Source organism: Rana temporaria, chromosome 5, assembly GCF_905171775.1.
Source record: "Rana temporaria chromosome 5, aRanTem1.1, whole genome shotgun sequence".
Lineage (NCBI taxonomy): Eukaryota > Metazoa > Chordata > Amphibia > Anura > Ranidae > Rana > Rana temporaria.
Window position 1 is genome coordinate 265,570,296 of NC_053493.1, and position 13,436 is coordinate 265,583,731.

Genomic DNA, 13,436 nt, shown 5'->3' on the forward strand with positions numbered 1-13,436 from the left:
CCTCGGCCAACAGCGCGCGTCCAGAGCTAAGGCACGTGATTGAAGTAATCCGGAAGTGTAAAGCGTTTTAAGCAAAGTTGCTCACCCTCTGCCGCTCTCTGCCTTATCTCTATTGCTACAGCGAGGGACGGCCACGCTTATTTATAACTATTTCCGTTTGGAGGCGGGGCTAGGGCGGAGTCATTCCTTCACTCTGTAGAGGTGACCTGCTGTCAGTGTAGATCTGCCGGTGTATAGAATTCCTGTCATGGGCTCTGTGGGGGTGAACGTGTTGAGGACGATGATGAGAGGGTTGAGTGAAGGGCCCGGATTTGACCGAGTACTGAATAAGGTATGATAATCGGAGGTTGTCATATACGCTGCGATCTGATTGTACGATCTACCAAAGCTGAGCCATCCATTCATATTGGATCCATTTACAGAGGACTTTGTGCTGCTCTGTGGTCTAAAGGGAATTGCACAATCAGATTGTATAATGTATGGTCAGCTTTGGACACACGTAGGACTAATGCCAATAGGAACCCATCAGCTTTCTCTGTGTACAAGGCGTACAAGGGGTTAAAGCAGGCAGTAAGGAGGTGGCAAATGCTCTCTAAAGAGTGACCTGAAGGCGGATCGCGCTTCAGAGATCAAAGCACATGATTAGAGCAAGAGGCTCTAATAGGCTTCAAAAAAGGGTGGGCTAGGGGCGCAGAGCACTGCGCTCAGAGTATACCCGGTTGTGTGACAATAGCAAATGAATATTCGCTATCGCCAGGCTGAGACCCATCACCTAACTGAAAGGACAGGCGATCCTATTGGACGCCTAGGAGGAGGAAGAAGACACGTGGTGGAAGCCGCTGTGATGCAGAAGTGTGCAACCTAGGTAGGGTAAGTGCCGGTGTTCTAACGAGCTGGTTCCTACAATCGATATGGTTCAGAGCCGACGGAAAAATCAGAGCGGGAACAGCTGTTCGTCAGCTGTAGACGCGCTCGCTCCCGATGGCTGATTATACACTCTATACAAGCCGCTCTACACAGCAAGGGGCGGTTGTGATATTGACCAGTGTTTTTTTGATTGGTTATCCACGCCACGGCCACGGCCTGCTCAATATCACATCCGCCCCTTGCTGTGTAGAGCGGCGTGTATAAGCAGGCATCGGAAAGCAAGCGCGTCTAAGCTGACCATCAGCTGTTGAGCCTCGGAGATTTCCATGGCCTCCTACTGCGCCTGCGTAGTCGATGGAGGAACCAGCTCGACAAGACACTGGGCTTAATGACCGACCGACCAACCGAAGGGGGGGGGGGTGACCCGACTAGCCGCCACTGTGGGGGAGAATGAAAATCACCTTCAAGGATCCAAGTCCTAAGGTCCGAGCTTAGAAAAGTAAGTCTGTCACTTATATGTCCAATACTTGTTCCAGATCTTTAACTCACTAAGTAGCACAGTTAAGCCTCGTACACACGGCGGGAATTGTGTGATGACAGATTGGATAATCCGATCGCTTGTACGCTCCATCAGACAATTCTTGTCGGCTTTTCCGACAACAAATGTGGGATAGCATGCTTTAAAATTTTCCAACAACAAATGTGGGCTGTCGGATTATCCGTTTGTGTATACACGAGTCCATGGAAAAAATAAATTAAAAAAAGCACGCATGCTCAGAAGCGATGCTCACCATAAGACATTAGTAGAAGTTGCCCAAAGGGTGGCGATAAAGAGCTGAAAAAACACGTAATTTCGTGTTTGTTGGCCGACAATTCTTTGCCGTTTGTATGCAATACAAGTTCCTGGCCAACGCCCTTCGGACAAAATTCCTACGCTTTGTCCGATGGAAATCCGATCGTGTGTATGAGGCTTTAGAGTGTTAGCATGGCATAGAAACAATTTGTATTTTCAGAAGGTGTTGGTAATAAAAAATATAACGTTTTTCTATTAAACTAGCAAATGTAGCAATGTTTTGTAATTGTTTTCCATTTTCCAGCTACAACTTGTATCTGCAAGTCCCGGAAAGCTGGTCTGTGAAATGAAAGTTGATGAGGATCACACAAACCGAGGTGGTACGTTACACGGGGGTCTGACTGCTACCTTGGTGGATATGGTTTCCACAATTGCCTTGTTAAACACAGACCGAGGAGCTCCAGGTGTTAGTGTGGACATGAATATTACGTATGTATGCATTTTAATTTTTTATTTTTTTTATAATACCTTTATGTTTATACTCAAGTATATGCCGAGTTTTTCAGCACATTTTTTTGTGCTGAAAATGCCCCCCTCGGTTTATACTCGAGTCACCTTTTTGCGCCTAATCTCCCGGATTTTGGGGACCCGCTACTGGCCAGCCGTAGGTCTTCTGGACCCCAAACTTTGCACACACATAGCCACACTCTTCCTCTACAAGTGTGAAAAGTATGTTGTCCGGGGGACCTACGGCCGGAGAGCACCGATTTTTCAAAGCCAGGCACCCCTTCCATATTCCCATGTTAAATGTCAGTTAGCCATGAGCACAGTGAGGCATGGGCACAGTGAGGCACGGACACAGCGAGGCATGCACATGGACACAGTGAGGCATGCAGATGGACACCCTAGGCTTATACTTATAAAATTAGGTGCCTCGGCTTATACTCGAGTATATACGTATTTCAAATTTGCTTGTTTGTTACCGTATATTACCAGGAAGGAAACTGCTCCTGCATTAAATGTATCTGGAATTTTAGGTTTAGCCAGTTGTAAAGAGTTAAGAATCATTTTGCAGTGGGGATTAATAACTTTTCCACTATGGATGTTATCACAGTGAGTCTAATACTTGCACAACAAGAGTTCAAGATTCTAACATCCCTTAACCACTTCAATACCGGGTATTTTCACCCCCTTCCTGCCCAGGCCAGTTTTCAGCTTTCATCACTTTGAATGACAATTGCGCGGTTCGTGCGACGTGGCTCCCAAACAAAATTGACGTCCTTTTTTTTTTTTTCACAAATAGAGCTTTCTTTTGGTGGTATTTGATCATCTCTGAGGTTTTAATTTTTTGCGCTATAAATAAAAAAAGAGCGAAAATTTTGAAAAAAAAACACAATATTTTGAACTTTTTGCTATAATAAATATCCCAGTTTAAAAAAAGAAAGAAAAAAAATTGCAATAAGCTTATAGTGATTGGTTTGTGCAAAAGTTATATTGCCTACAAAATAGGGGATAGATTTATGATTTTTTTTTTTTACTAGTAAATTTTTTACTATTTTTGTCAGGACTGTGATATTGCGGCGGACAGTTCGGACACTTTTGACACCATTTTGGGACCATTCACATTTATACAGAGAACAGTGCTATAAATATGCACTCATTACTGTATAAATGTGACTAGCAGGGAAGGGGTTAACACTAGGGGGCGATCAAGGGGTTAAATGTGTTCCCTAGGGAGTGATTCTTACTGTGGGGGGAGGGTACTGATTGGGGAGGTGACTGATCAGTGTCCCTATGTACAAGGGACACACCATGGATCTCCCCTCCCTGACAGGACGTGGATCTCTGTGTTTACACAGAGTTTACACAGCGTTTACATATGTGGGCAGGACTTACGCGTGTGTTCACTTCTGAGCGTGAGCTACCGGGGACAGGGGCGTTTTAATTTTTTTATTTTTACAAGTTGTTTTTTTTTATCACTTTTATTCCTATTACAAGGAATGTAAACATCCCTTGTAATAGGAATCTATTGTAACAGGTCCTCTTTATGGAGAGATGCAGGGTCAATAAGACCCCACATCTGTCCTCCAGGCTTGAAAGCATGGGATTGTGAAAAAAAAATTCACAGATCTCATGCCAACAGCCGTAATTGCAGCTTTGTTTACTTCTGGGTACCTGGGCGTGACGTCTTAACGATTCGTTCTCCAGGCCCCCCGATGGCACAGGAGAGCCCAGAGAAGCCCCCTCCCCGTCACCTATAAGAACGATCAAGCGGCAGACCTGCCGCTATGATCGTTCTTATGGTGCGCAGACTCGCCGGCTGAAAAGGATATCTAAATGATGCCTGTAGCAGCAGGCATTATTCAGATATCCCCCCCCCCCCTCCTCCTAAAGTCCAGGACGTCATATGACTGCGTGGTTCCTGTGGTGGTTCTCTATTAGTCTGTGTTGAAGCTCATAACATTGATGTACCAAAAGATACCTGTGGGTGGGGATGGGGCTAAGTGGCAAGTATAAACTTGATCTCTGCATGTCTCAGATCGAAAGGATTTCATGGGTGCTGTTGAAGATATCAGAATATATATGCAGGCACCATTGGGTGCACATCACATACTAATGCCAGCTTACATTTGATGTAGTGAGAACAGATTCACTTTAAATGTAACCTTTGGGCTGCCCAAAAAGTACAAAATGAAACTTAACTTCAAAGAACAGGTAGGCATCTCTGGGACCCAGGAAAATATGTCTTGCGTGTTCCCTACAGATGTAAAGACATAAATATCTGCTTCAGGAACAAAATGGTGCTCTAGATATAGGAAACATATGGGCGCACATTACGCCGCCGTAGAGTAACCAATGTACGCTATGCCAGCGCAGAGAGGCAAGCAATGCATTCAGCAAGCCAGTGCTACCAACGCTGCGCCAGCGTGGCGTGGGATTCGAAGGCGTACGCCGGCGTAGGTGGAAGTGGGCGTGACCCATGCAAATGAGGTGTGACCCCATGCAAATGATGGGCCGAGCGCCAGACAGATACGTATCACGAACTGCGCCGTGACGTGGACGCATCCCCCTGCGCCTGCTCACAACCCCGTTGGAACAACTGCCTAAACTACACGGATCACTGCGTACGGCGTGAACGTAACCTACGCCCAGCCAGACACATGTCCAACGTAAAATACGCCGGCTTGTGTTCCCTGGTGCAGACCTTTGCATGTCTGCTGCTGGGTTGCACCTCATTTATGGGGAATAACTTTACGCCAGACGTACAACTTACACGCACCTCGCGTAGCCTGCGTCGGGCGCACACAGGTTCGTGAATCGCCATATTTCCCTCATTTGCATGTTTAAATGGCTTATCAATGGGAGCAGCACCATGCACCCATTCTAAATGTGTGCCCACCCTACGCCGGCGTAAGCAAGCTATGTCGGCGGGGTGTAGCCTGGTTTTACGTGCATATCTGTTTGTGGGTCTGGCGCACAGATACGACGGCGCACATTTGCACTTACGTCGGCGTAACTTGTTATACGTCGGCGTAAGTGCTTTGTGAATCTGGGCCTAGATCTTCAGAATGAAATTTACATAATGTAATTAATTGTGTGCTGCGCCTGCGCTTCACCACTTTATAAATATGAAAAAACTCGAAATGTATTAATTTGTATCCTAAAAAATAGCAATATTTAAATAAACATATCCATAAAAAAAATCACTATATGCGCCATCGTATTTTTGTGCTCCACACATACTAAAGTGTGAATGTGATCAAAAACTGTTTGGAAACCCCCTCCCCCCTTTTTTTTTTTTCCTTCTCTCTTGCCCTGAATATAGAGAGGGGGGTTTCTGAAGCGATGTGCAAGATAAGCTGATTTAGTAATTATAATTTTAATGAAAATCTTGGCTATAAACATGTATTCAGGATGACTGTATTTGTTTGTGTATATTTTCTTTGTTGTTTTGTGTAAAGTTTAGAAAATGAATAAAAACACATTGGAATGAAAAACTGTTTGGAAGTCACTTAAAGGGGTTGTAAAGGTAAAAAAAAATTCCCTAAATAGCTTCCTTTACCTTAGTGCAGTCCTCCTTCACTTACCTCATCCGTCTATTCTCCTTTTAAATGTCCTTATTTCTTCTGAGAAATCCTCACTTCCTGTTCCTCTGTCTGTAACTACACACAGTAATGCAAGGCTTTCTCCCTGGTGTGGAGTGTCGTGCTTGCCCCCTCCCTTGGACTACAGGAGAGTCAGGACGCCCACTAACACACAGCTCCTTTCTCTATCTGCAACATAGAGAGCGTCCTGACTCTCCCGTAGTCTAAGACATAGTAGAAGAAATAAGGACATTTAACAGCAAAATCGAAGTATGAGGTAAGTGAAGGAGGACTGCACTAAGGTAAAGAAATGTTACCTTTACAACCCCTTTAAAGTGATAGTCATCTTCATTTAACTTTTTGGACTATTTTTGGGGATTTTGATTGCACTTTTCACATTGAGTATATATTTTGATCACATTCACATCTTAGTATGTGTGGAGCACGGTCAGACTTACTTATTTGAATTGGAGCATATAGTGATTATTTATTTATTTTTTTGGATATGTTTATTTACATTGCTGTTCACACACACACATGTACATCCGCTGACACCCGATCTAATCAGTGAGAGGATGGAAGTAGGAATAGCGCTAGCTTTTAAAGTGCAGTGCTGATGTGGTAAATAGTGTTACAGGCGCCTGTACTTAATAGTGAAAAACGCAGTGACATATAATCAAATACAGGTAAATTGGTGCATTTTAATAAAACCTAATTTTGAAATCCTAGTACGGAAAGTAAAGGAAAATGCTGGTGATATCCAAAATGTATGTGTAAATAGCAATGCGATTAGGCGAAAATAGATGAATTAAGTTGCTTGAGCAGCTGCGATAAAAACGCAGTTCCAAGTTATTAAAAAAAAAATATATAATAAAATAAAATAGTGCACCTTAATAAAATCATTGTGCTACAAAGGCTAGTGATATCCACTCCAAAGGTGTGAGAAATGACAAAGAAAAAAATATTTAAGTGCCAATAATTATAAATAAATTAAATAAAAAATAAAAATTCGAAAAAGTCCTTCATGCTGTTGTGAACGTCTAGTTCTGTGCTTCACACAGTGATCCACTCCAATCTGTGCTCCTATATGGACCGCACTCACCAGATTTGTGCCCCCTCTTGGGGTTTGCAGCATTCGCAGTGTATGCCACTGTGCAGCACTCTGGCAAAGGCACGTCCTGCTGTGGTCCTGGTGGTGCTCTCAGTGTTTATCCCATATACAGGAAAAATGAAGTAGGAAGGGGTCCCAAGATAGTGTAGTACCGTTTAAAAATGCAGCTTTTATTGGTAAAAGACAAATGGGTACTCACAATTTTGTTGAAATGACAGAGCATTACCATATTTTCCAGCGTATAAGACGACTTTCTGGATGCAAAAAAATGCATCCAAAGTCGGGGGTCGTCTTATACGCCGGGGACGGTCTCCATGCTGCGAGCGTCAATGATTTAAAAGCCGCTTTTTCTCCTCAGAGTGTCCTGTGATAGGCGGAACACAAATATTCCCAGCAGCGCCTCTGTTCTGTGTTCCTCCTATCACAGATGCCTTCTCATCCTCGGACGAGATGAGAAGACGTCCGCGATAGGTGGAACACAGAACAGGCGCTGCTGGGAAAATTTGTGTTCCGCCTATCACAGGACACTCTGAGGAGAAGGGGCGGCTTTTAAATCATTGACGCTCGCAGCACGGAGACTGTCACAGCCTGGTAGTCGATTCAGAAAAACGTGAGTGATTGCACTGTTTGCACAGTGGGGGGCGAGTTCAGGCACAGTGGGGGGCGAGTTCAGGCACAGTGGGGGGCGAGTTCAGGCACAGTGGGGGGCAAGTTCAGGCACAGTGAGGGGCAAGTGATGGCACAGTGAGGCATGTAATGTAATGGCACAGTGCAGTGAGATTTGAAAAAGCCTGTTTCTGTCAGTGGTTCTGGCTACCCCTCAGCTTCCAGAAAGACTAGTAGGAAGGGGGTAGTCTTATATGGCGAGTATGTCCCAAAACCAACATTTTTTCTGGAAAATTAGGGGGTCGTCTTATACGCCGGAAAATACGGTACTTTAGCATGCAGAAAACGCTGTGGCGTTCTGTCGTATTGCTCGACCGGTTTCGTACAAGAATTTAAAAATTAGGTAGGGGCAGCTGCTTAAATTAATTAAGGGCGATAAAACTCTATACTCACTCACAGGCAATATTTGGTCCTATTGCGCGGATTCATTTTTCACTTTCGATCTCATCAGTGTCCGCAATCCTCCGATTTTGCAGATGGAGGAAAATCCTATTTTTCCATCCGTCTGCAGAGCGGATCAGGTGAACATGGACAGACGGTTCTGCCGGCTCAGCGGGGATCAACGGCGCGATCCCCGCTGAGCAAGCGAATACACATGTACGGATCCTCACGAGATCCGTACATGTAAAAGGGGCCTAACACATATTGGGGTTGATTTACTAAAGGCAAATCCACTTTGCACTACAAGTGCACTTGGAATTGCAGTGGCTGTAGATCTGAGGGGGACATGCAAGCCTCGTACATGATTGGATGATAAAATCAGCAGAGCTTCCCCTCATTCACATAACTTCTTCCGTCATCTTTCTAGAAGGAAGCTACAGTAATACTTTTGTTGAACATATTCTAGTTGTCCAGTTAAGAGGTAGGAGTCATTACAGAACATTTTTACCACAATCTACTTTTACATATTTCCAGCATGTTCATATAAATATATATTGTTTTTTGGCTGTGTCTAGAGTTGTTTTGAATAGATAAGCCTGGAAGTCAAATGTCTGAATTATCTAATGCTGTATTATTCATAACATTAATTACATACTTACGGTATAAAATTACTTCTTCTGATTTTGCTACATCTAGGTAACATGTTGATATACCTACAGCTAACGAGAATCTTTTATTTTTGTTTAAGGTATATGAATGCTGCTAAAATTGGGGAATCAATACTCATCACTGCACAGGTTTTGAAGCAAGGAAAAACCTTGGCCTTTGCAACTGTGGATTTAATAAATAAAGATACTGGGAAAATAATTGCACAAGGAAGACACACAAAGCATCTAGGGAATTAGAAGTTGAATATGTTTTTGTTTAATATGCTTATGCTATGATGGAAGATTGTGTAACCTTTCTAAAGTTTGTTACACCACAACAGTGTTGCCAATCTACCAGATTGAAATTTATTGACATGACACCCAAAATTTACTGGCACGGCCAAGTTTTTACTGACATTTCCAAAAACTACAGTTTAAAGTGCAAATTTCAGTAGTTGGGCTACAAACACGTACAATATGGAATTAGCAATGTGATAAGATAAATAATAATGCAAAAAACATATTTCTTATTTTATGTTCGATATAGCAAGTATGTAGCTCAGAGACGGGACTCAATGGGCGGCACACGCACACAAAATGTACTCTCACAGTGACACTGACAGCAGTGTGCAGCAGCACAGATGATGACACTTCACCTCATTAACATGTCCCCCCCCTTAGTCATAGTGCCAGTTTTTTTCCATGCCAGGTGGTTCCTTCAGTCCAAACCACAGTGGCAGTCCCACTCCTGGCTTGCCTTGCTCCCACCCTGCAGAAGGGGCTCTGCTCGGCATGCCTGTATCTCCTGTGGTCAGTTGTGTGGCTTCTCTCCCCCCCCCCCCTTCTCAGCTCTTCTTGGTGTAGTATGGGTTGACACTGTGTAAATGTTTTCTCATCTGTGGCCCACATCACACAGTGGGTAGGTGGGATTATGTCCCAGCACATTACATCACACATAGCGGGGCAGTAATTTCCCCATCTGTGTGTGCTGTGTTCCAGAACCAGCTTCAACTTCGACAGCGAGGCTCCCGCTGTGTGTGTTATATTGGGTCACCTGTCTGCTGTGTCAGTAATCCTACCACCCACCTGCTGTCTATGGTGTAAGCCACAAACACGGAACTTCGGTTGGCCATGGATAGGGTTTAAATCCCAGGTAAGATTTGATCCATGTATGGACAGGCTGATTGTACCCAAATCGATCCATTCAAGTCAACCACCATGTCGGATTTCTAACATGCTACTATTGCCAGTGGCTATAGCTGCTAGCAATAATCATTGTATTTTCCAGGCAGCGACTGCTCCTGTGACCCCCAGCCCACCAACACAACACAATGGGCCGGATTCAGTAACAATTGCGTTTTTTTTACGGAGGCGCAGGGCAACGTTTTTGCCCTGCGCCCCCGCAATTTTTTTGCGCTGCCCTCGATTCACGGAGCAGAAGCTCCGTAAATTGCGCGGCGTAAGCGCGCGCAATTTAAATGATCCCGTAGGGGGCGGGAATCATTTAAATTAGGCGCGTACCCGCGCCGATCGTAGAGCGCATGCTCCGTCGGGAAACTTTCCCGACGTGCATTGCGGCAAATGACGTCGCAAGGACGTCATTTGCTTCAAAGTGAACGTGAATGGCGTCCAGCGCCATTCACGATTCACTTACGCAAATTACGTAAATTTCACATTTCGCGACGCGGGAACGACTGGTATACGTAACATTGGCTGACCCTGCTAATAGCAGGGGCAGCCTTACGCAAAAACCGCGCAACGTTGTGAATCGGTGTTAGTATGCAATTTGCATACTATACGCTGAGCACAACGGGAACGCCACCTAGCGGCCATCGCAAGAATGCAGCCTAAGATATGCGGGCATAAGAGCCTTATGCCACGCAAATCTTAGGCTGCAGTCGGCGCAACGAGGTTCCTGAATCAGGAGCATTCGTTACGCCGGGGTAAGTAAGAAATTGCGCTGTGTAACCTATGGTTACACAGGCGCAATTGCTTCTTGAATCCAGGCCAATATCTCCACGGGAGGGAATCCCCCCCTCCATCAACACGTACTGTGTTGATAGGGGAATCAAGCGAAAATCTATTCTCTACTTAGGCCCACCCCCTGCTGTGTTTAAGAAGGACTTATAAAGCTGTGACAGCTAAATAAAAGATTAAAAAAAACGTATAAAACATTATTCTTTAAGAAAATAAGTGTTTTGAGCCATGTATTCCTGTTTGCTGAACTAGGATTATTGCTGTGAGTTCAAAAAAACTGTAAAAGATTTGAGTGTTAAATAAGAATATGTTTTTGTAACATGCAAATTTGTGGTCTGAATAAAGAGTCTTTTTCAAAACATGGCTGCTTCAGTGCATTGATTGTTAGCTAATCTGCCATCGTGAATTTTTCTGGATGTAATTGACTGTTTTTGCTTACTTATGTACATAAGTTGTATAATTGCCAATTTATTAAAAGCAAAAAAATAAATAAAATTGTATTCCCAAACATATAATAGCTAACAGCACACCACTCGAATCAGTGTTCGTAATGACACAACAACCAAGCCCTGTCGCAATGCATTTTATCATAAAGGTCATCTTCAGGGGAGTATGAACTTGCAGACTTTCCAGTTTGTTTATTTCTTCGTCTGTGCCTTGTGAATGGTCCCATAGTTTTCTGGGACCTGTCACATGTCCCAGAAGACTGCAAGCAAAGGAGGGCGGTAGAACTTCTTGCTCCGTTCACCACATCGATCTGAACCAGAAGTAGAGTTGCCACTCCAAAGACTCTCGTTCTGGGACGCCATCCCAGAACGACCGCTCTCGTGTGCCTACGGAGGTGTGCAGCACAGGAGATTGCGGCCTTGCCGTGTTCTTAGAATACGGCGTGAGCCTGATCTCTGTAAAGAGCCGTGACCGCGGCTCTTTAACCATTTGATCAGCTGTGTCCAATCACAGCTGATCACATGTAAACATGGAGATGCCGGAAATCGGCGCTCCTCAGCTCACACTGACAGAGTGTGCGACGAGGAGAGACGATCAGCGGCATCTCCTCGCAGGGAACATCTAGATATGTAATCGAGGCACTGATCATCAGTGCCCTGATAACAATAAAGCCCCCACAGTGTCAGCAATCAGTGCCCACAAGTGCCACCAATAAGTGCCCATTAGGGATGCCAGTCAGTGCTGGCTATCGATGCTGCCCACCAGTGCCACCCATCAATGCCGCCTATCAGTGCCCAAAAGGGCCGCAAATTCGTGCCTCCTCATCAGTGCCCATAAGTGCTGCCTATCAGTGCAACCTATCAGTGCTGCCTCATCAGCGCCCATGAGTGAAGGATAAAAATTACTTATTTACAGAATTTACCGACAGTAACATTGAAAAAAAAAAATAGGATTTTTTGTACTCGTAAAATCCTTTTCTCTGTCGTCCATGGACGGACACAGCTTCCTTAAACCTTGACTTGTGGGTTATGTTCCTGTTCTATAGGAGTGGACTAGGCAGAACATGTTAGATATTTAAATACATGTTACTTTAACAGAGTTGAACAGCCCCGCCCAGGGGGTGGTCCCTCCAGACATAACCCTCCGCCCTGCAGTCAGCAGCTCAGTTCGTAAAAAGCAGTACAAACTTAAAAAGGAGGGGTGGGTGCTGTGTCCGTCCATGGACGACAGAGAAAAGGATTTTACAGTGAGTACAAAAAATCCTATTTTTCTAATTTCGTCCATGGACGGACACAGTTTCCTTAAATCTTGACTTGTGGGACGTCCCCAAGCAGTGTAAAAAAACGAGGGTGGGAACAGCAATCACAAACTAACTTCACCCCAAACAAACAGAGCTCCTCAACGGAGGAATTGCAACTTTAACCACTTCCAGACCTTAGGTGTTTTTCAGATTTGGTGTTTGCAAGACTAAAACAGTTTTTTCTGCTAGAAAATTACTTAAAACCCCCAAACATTATATATTTTTTTTTCTAACACCCTAGAGAATAAAATAGTGGTCATTGCAATACTTTTTGTCACACCGTATTTGCGCAGCGGTCTTACAAGCGCACTTTTTTTGGAAAAAATTCACTTTTTTGAATTCAAAAATAAGACAACAATAAATTTGGCCCAATTTTTTTATATATTGTAAAAGATAATGATACCCAACATGTCACGCTTAAAAATTGCGCCCGCTCGTGGCATGGCGTCAAACTTTTACCCTTAAAAATCTCGATAGGCGATGTTTAAAAAATTCTAGAGGTTGCATTTTTTGAGCTACAGAGTAGCTCTAGGGCTAGAATTATTGCTCTCGCTCTAACGATTGCGGCGATACCTCACTTGTGTGATTTGAACACCGTTTTCATATGCGGGCGCTACTCGCGTATGGGTTCGCTTCTGCGCGCGAGCTCTTCGGGACGGGGCGCTTTAAAAAAAAAAAATTTTTGTTTTCTTATTTATTTTATTACTTTTTACACTGAAAAAAAAAATTTATCACTTTTATTCCTATTACAAGGAATGTAAACATCCCTTGTAATAGAAAAAAGCATGACAGGTCCTCTTAAATATGAGATCTGGGGTCAAAAAGACCTCAGATCTCATATTTGGGCTTAAATGCAAAAAAAAAAAAAAAAAAATTTGGAAATGTCATTTTTTCAAATGACAAAAAAAAAATTGTCTCTTTAAGAGGCTGGGCGGGACTGACGTTTTGACGTCACTTCCGCCCAGCAGAGCTATGGGGACGGGCGAAGGAGATTTTTCCTTCAGTCTCGTCCCCGCTCAGATGCCGAACGGTCCCGATCGCCTCCGCCGCTACCGACGGCTCCGGTAAGCGACGGAGGGCGCGGGAGGGGGGGCCCCCTCTCCTGCCACCGATAACGGCGAATTCGCCGCGGAGACCGCCGTTATCGTTTACCAGACCGCGC

At 44.2% G+C, this 13,436-nt stretch overlaps 1 protein-coding gene across 1 annotated transcript; it reads left to right on the forward strand.

The window, feature by feature from the left end:
• The first annotated feature begins 91 nt into the window (after window positions 1-91).
• Window positions 92-8,845, forward strand: ACOT13 (acyl-CoA thioesterase 13). The gene is made up of 3 exons (XM_040353808.1): window positions 92-331; window positions 1,965-2,149; window positions 8,652-8,845. Exons 1-3 carry the CDS (start codon window positions 248-250, stop codon window positions 8,806-8,808), a joined length of 426 nt encoding a protein of 141 aa, XP_040209742.1. The 5' UTR covers window positions 92-247; the 3' UTR covers window positions 8,809-8,845.
• The last annotated feature ends 4,591 nt before the right edge of the window (window positions 8,846-13,436 follow it).

Bases quoted from the DNA above. Each gene is read 5' to 3' on its own strand.
- ACOT13 (XM_040353808.1), top strand. From the start codon at position 248: ATGGGCTCTGTGGGGGTGAACGTGTTGAGGACGATGATGAGAGGGTTG. The intron at 332-1,964 runs GTATGATAATCG...TCCATTTTCCAG, and splicing joins TTGACCGAGTACTGAATAAG to CTACAACTTGTATCTGCAAG. The intron at 2,150-8,651 runs GTATGTATGCAT...TTTTTGTTTAAG, and splicing joins AGTGTGGACATGAATATTAC to GTATATGAATGCTGCTAAAA.